The 6,526-nt window shown below is 38.7% G+C and overlaps 1 protein-coding gene across 2 annotated transcripts in view; it reads right to left on the reverse strand.

Moving 5' to 3' along the window:
• The window catches only part of LOC143752200 (RNA-binding protein Musashi homolog 2-like), a 95,164-nt gene extending 89,441 nt beyond the window's left edge, over positions 1 to 5,723 (reverse strand). For both annotated transcript variants that reach the window (XM_077245335.1, XM_077245328.1), the window contains exon 1: positions 5,677 to 5,723. In XM_077245335.1, coding sequence (XP_077101450.1) covers positions 5,677 to 5,713 — 37 coding nt within the window. In that variant the 5' untranslated portion in view covers positions 5,714 to 5,723. The remainder of the gene's footprint in view (positions 1 to 5,676) is intronic.
• Positions 5,724 to 6,526: the final 803 nt, after the last annotated feature.

Raw genomic sequence — 6,526 nt, forward strand, 5'->3', positions numbered from 1 at the left:
AATCTGCTGTCTGTATGGGATTTAACATAGGGGTGTCCTGACTTATGCACCCTGTATTTTAAGGAAGAACATTTATTTATTTATGATACATTATTCATTCACAAAGAAAATTGGTGTCCTTAAAGATTGGAATTTTCCCCATTTTTCTAATTAAGGCATTAAGATCAATTTCCAAAAGATTATTTTTTATTCCTCTTTTTAGGCAACTTTAGCATGGGTGTCCTAACTTATTCACATCACTGTATATATATATGTGTGTGTGTGTGTGTGTGTGTGTGTGTGTGTGTGTGTGTGTGTGTGTGTGTGTGTGTGTGTGTGTGTGTGTGTGTGTGTGTGTGTGTGTGTGTGTGTGTGTGTATATATATACACATACATACATACATACATACATATATATATATATATATACATACATACACACACATACATACAAAGACATATATATACATACACACAAACACACACATATATATACATACATACATGCATACATGCATACATACCATACATACATACGCACACACACACACACACACACACATACATACATACATATATATATATATATATATATATATATATATATACATACACACAAACATATGTATACACATATATACACACAAACACACACACATATGTGTGTGTGTGTGTGTGTGTGTGTGTGTGTGTGTGTGTGTGTGTGTGTGTGTGTGTGTGTGTGTGTGTGTGTGTGTGTGTGTGTGTGTGTGTGTGTGTGTGTACATATAAAATGAGTTGGTAAGAGAGCAAGAGAAATGAAGAAATAATGAAAGAGAGTTTCTTAAATGACATGGAGGAAAATGTCCTGCTCTTGATTGTGGATCTGACCATCTTGTTCTCTACAATCAGTCTGAATGAAAGCAGAATATCAATGACACACCTTAAAGCACTCACACATAAATAAATACTGTAATATGCCACAAAGTTATCAGACTCAAACAGACAGACACACACACACACAGGCTGGGGACTGTCTTGAGTCCAGGGAACGTTGATCCAGGTAAGCAGATTACAGACACACACAATACCACCTTCTGTTCGTCTTCCAGGAACAATCCTGTCCTCTGGAGCATCCAGGAAACACACAAAACAAAACCTCATCCATGGCCAAAAACTCCTAACTCAGCCCAACACCTGCTTCTCTCGCTCTCCTTTTCTTTTCTCTACGCAGCTCAACAATAAAAGTCATAATTCATGCTCTCTGTTGATCAAACCGAGACACTGTTACTTTTACTTACATCATTTGAAAATCACAAAGTTCCAGCTGTAATCAGACGTTCGTTCGGAAGCCTGTTGAGCAGGACCATCAGCATCCGTGACGTTACACCGGCTTTCATCATCCTGGCACACTTTTATATTCAGGGAAATTGGGTGAGAAAAAGCAGCAGAACTTCTGCCATGGGAATTACAGGTGTGACTGTGCTACTGCACCTTTTGTTGCGATGAGAAAAAACGCATTCTTTAGGAAAAATGCACTTGCGACGGGTGAACAAATGTAGCAGCAATGCACTGGCGGGGAAACTTTAATGCGTGAGTATTTAACGCAGAATGATGGGAACTGCGCTTCCGCCTTCAGCACTGCATTAAAAGTGCCCTCTTACACGAGCAGCCAAACAAAACAAAAAAAACAAAACCAAACCACCTTTTGCCAACAACAAGTCAAAACCACCTTCTGTCAGACGCTATCAGGTGTTTGACAGGGAAATGAGAGTTTGGATTACACGAGTGTTTTAGATGTCACACAGAAATATGTGAATTACTGCAGTAAACGGAGGACAAGAGAGAGATGCTGGATTCAAGTCCTCCTGGGAACTTCTTACATAACAGATCGGAAATCATATCTATCTATCTATCTATCTATCTATCTATCTATCTATCTAGATCTATTAGGAGGATCAGGCCCTTCCTTACAGAGCATGCTACACAACTCCTTGTCCAAGCACTTGTTCTATCCAGACTGGACTATTGTAATGCTCTCCTGGCTGGTCTTCCAGCTTGCTCTGTCAAACCTTTACAATTGATCCAGAATGCTGCAGCCAGAGTAGTCTTTAATGAGCCAAAGAGAGCACACGTCACTCCTCTCCTCACAAAATTGCACTGGTTGCCAGTTGCCGCTCGCATTAAATTCAAGGCACTGACGTTTGCCTACAGAACAACCACTGTCACTGCTCCCTCTGACCTAAACTCATTACTTCAGACTTGTGTGCCATCCAGAAACCTGCGCTCTGCTAGCGAATGTCGTCTTGTGGTACCATCTCAAAGAGGCACAAAATCTCTTTCTCGGACCTTCACCATGACTGTTCCCTGTTGGTGGAATGATCTGCCTAACTCAACCAGAGCTTCTGAGTCAGTCGCCACTTTCAAGAAACTGCTGAAGATGTATCTTTTTCGGCAGCACTTGATTTCAGTAATACTTACACTTTCTCTTCTCTTCTATTCTATTTAAAAAAAAAAAACTACGTTAAATTAAACTGAGGGATCATAGCACTTACGTATTATTGTCCTACTGTTAGTTTAACTGCTTCTATTGTTCTCCATCTATCCATCCATCCATCCATCCATCCATCCATCCATGCTGAACAAATAATCACAATTAACCTGGAATCACGCTTTGTGCGATTATGAAGCGATTGTTTGTAATGCGCAGCTTGTCAGTGCCGTACGGCTCTGTGATCAGTAGTAAACGCTGCTCACTCTGCTCACATTTGAAAAAGCAACATCTAATCTAATTTCTTTCCAAACATAAGCATTTATGAACCTCATGTCCAACAAAAGGCAACATTTATTAACATGTTTTTACTCCAAACTCACTTCATAATGTCAGTTGAGTGTTTGAGATGATGTGATTTATTTCATAGTATTCTATACAGTGATAAAGGCTATGTTGATTAGCATTGAAGTATAAATATACTTTATTATGATGTAAATACCCGAGAAGGCTTGAAGAACTCTGATAAACCCTGTATTTTCGTATGCGTGGGTTTATTTGTCATGTTTAATCAAAGCGTTTCAATCTTCAGTTATTCAGCTACAGCAATAGTATGATGCCCATAGGGATTTACTGGAACAACGTGTGTTACCGTACTTCAGAAGGGCATATTTGGAGTTTTTATGCGAGAGCGCCCTCTGGTTTCAGATGGAGCATCATTTACTACTGATCCATGACTCCAGAGCCATGCTTTGCTGACGAGCTGCTCAATAAAATAAAAAAATGAACAAAGAAAAAAATAAATCGCAGCCTTTCTGTACGTTCACACCATCGCCGACTTGAGCGGCAAAGAAGCTCTGGCCGCCCCGTCAGGGACGCTTGTCAAAAAGTACGGGGAAGCTTGTTGACGCTTTGGACGCTCTGACGTAGCAGGGAGAAGAGAAGTCTCACAACATGAAATGTCACATGAGATTGGTGTTTTTGCATTCCACTTCACTGCTTTTCTATTTAACTATGTAAACACGTGCTAGACTGTGTGCTCGAGCTTCGTGTCTTTTGCCGCGTCTCGCGCATGTCACAGCGTTTTAAAAAACGCGTCATTCAAGTTAAAATAAGTTCAACTTTAAGAACAAAAATGTAAACTATCCCAGCTATTTTATCCCATTCCTTGTTCTTTTGTAACTGGTCCCTATAAGCAAACAACGTCATATCATAAATGATAGGAAACCCAGCAACGGTGATGATTAGCTTCTCCTCCATTTTCTCGGAACTAATGTTTTGGTAGGAATGAAAGTTTACATCGTGTGTTTCTCCGGAATCAGTCAGCGCGAAGGACGTCTATATTACGATTGGTTACTGCCGTTTTGCCGCTAACCACGTCATAGCTCATTACCATAAAGTTGACCGTTGACCTACTTTCAACTTTCTGATTGACACTCAAAACACCCAAAACGCGACGCCGACGGATTTGAGAGAAGCCAGCTTCCATTGAAAATGAATGACTTCCGGTAGCTTTGGAAGCTCAAGTCGGTGGCGGTGTGAACGTACAGTTTGCCAAAACGTATACGGTTTAATTTCGAGTGATCATGCAGCCCTACTTTCTATCTTTCCACCTGTCTATCCATCTATTTGTCTACCTATCCATCCGTACATTTGTCTCTCCATCACAGAGGTTGATCTGAAAGAGAAACCTGTCTGGAAGGAGACGGTTTAAGCTAATGCCCACTACAGAAAGGATTACAATATTTCCCACAATACAAGTCTCAAAATCACTTTTTCAAGATTTAGAAGACATCTGAGAATGTCAGGTAAAAATATGTCCAAAAACACATGTTTTGTTATCACTAGCTGTCTGATCTCCTCAGGAAACGTACACCTCGTCACACGTAATGCCACAAGTCTCACGATTACTGTTAAAAGCAGCTGAAAAAGTATGTTTGAAAGTTGAAGCCTGAATGCATTTCTATGAAAAATGCAACAACCCAACTAAAACATTCATTGTTTCACAATGTGAAGGATATCTACAATTTTAAAAATAACATGCTATAAACGTTGGTTTGTATGACGCCATGTTATTGCAAACACAGTGTGCGTTCTGGCAGAGCGAGGGCTTTATGGCCTTTGGGTATTCACTGTAACGGCACACAAACTGCTCACAAAAGCAACCAGCAGAGCCCTGATGAAAATCACACCATTACATCTGTAATTAACAGCATGAATTCCTGCCACAAAACCGTTTCAACGTCTGAATAACATCCCTGATCCATGCGCCCACAGGAGAGCCAATGCACGTTCCCACAATGCACTGGGGCAGCAGGACTGATAGAGCTTTGGAGCTCAATTTCCAACACAATCATCCTCATTTCAGACTGAAAATGCCAGTGAGATTCTGCTGCAGTCTCTTTAGTGAAAGAAGAGAGAGAGAGAGAGAGAGAGAGAGAGGGAAATAGGGAGAGAAAAGAATGGAGGCGGACAAAGAGCGTCTTTTAACAGCAGTTTAACAGTCACCTGGAGGGCATGAAGGACACGGGAGAGAAAGGAGACCGTATCTGTGAAAGAATGAGTGTGAAGGATATGCGCTCTCACAACCTAAAAATCACACACACACATTTACTGGCTGTTTTATAAACATCCACTATCTTTATCCATCTCTCTCATTTACACTAAACCTTTCCCTCTCGGATTACATACATAATTAAATACAAATTACAGTATTAACTACAGTATTAATAACAGTTTTTTTGTCGCACTTTAGGCATTGTGCACTGTCAAGACATTTTGCAAGGATTACAAAGATGAAAACTTGAACACAAAAAAACTGGCAATGAAATACAGTTAAAAATAATGTACAACTCGACATGTTAAGAGTGCTATTTGTGTGTTTTTGATCGTGGATTTATTGACTCAACCACCTTTTTGTTGAGTTGATAAAAACAATGCATTAGATAAACACACAGTTTGGGATTACATTTTGAAATTTGAATAATATTTCACAATATTACTGTTTTTACTGTATTTTTGATCAAATAAAGCAAACTTGGTGAGCATAAGAGACTTCTCACAAAAACATTTAAATAAAACTTTGAATGGAAGTGAGCAAAATAGACCATTATATTAAAAAAGTCAGTGACTGTCTCTCACACACAGCTCTGTGTGTCCTCTACAACATTAAATGATTCTCAAATATATATTTTGCAGTATTACTTAAAGAATTTTAATGGTCTTACCTCTATGTCTGTTTGTAGTTTTATCAAACATTAGCATGGCATCCTCTACCTGAAAAAACAAAACAAAGAACACACTCATGAGTCAAAGAACATACTGTACAAAGTATATGGTAATAAATATTTATCATGATAGTAGATCATAATTTTGCTAATTTGGTACTTGACCAGGACAACAATGTTCTGCTATTCACCACAGGTCAGCAACTGAGGCAGTAAAGATAATGTTAACATGTGAGATTAATTTAGTGTTTAAAACACTGACAATATATCCATTTTATTCTCTAATGTATCTATAAATCAAATACAGATGGGATGTTTAACAAAAGTCACTGGAACCCTTTATATGATGGAATTTAAGTATTGCATCACTCTCATCAAGTATAAAATGTTCAAACATTGATAAGAATACCAGATCATCAATAAGAAGATCAGATGTCAAACATTTCCATCATAACAAATGTACTCCAAAGTTTCTGTAGAGCAGCACTGATGCCTTAATGTATTTTCAGTTTCCTTGCTAACAGGACAATTGCACGACAAGAAACACCTGAATGATGGAGGCAGATTCTCAAACGAAAACACACACAGACAATCCTGCAGAGAGACGGCAGAGTCTAGATTCATTTGCCCTTCATATGAGAGAGAGAGAGGGACGCTCAAAACACTCAGTGAAAAGGCTCGGAGGGCTTTTTATGCTATAAAATCACAATGTGGCCACTTAAAATTGCACATTAAAACCTGGATAAATTTATATAATTCAATAATAAAACCAATTCTTTTATATGGATGTGAAATTTGGGGAACAGTACTAAATTTAAAAAATTGGGATAAAACACCAGTAGAAAAATTA

Source organism: Siphateles boraxobius, unplaced genomic scaffold (assembly GCF_051911475.1).
Source record: "Siphateles boraxobius isolate OS27281-9 unplaced genomic scaffold, OSU_SipBor_1 101, whole genome shotgun sequence".
NCBI lineage: Eukaryota > Metazoa > Chordata > Actinopteri > Cypriniformes > Leuciscidae > Siphateles > Siphateles boraxobius.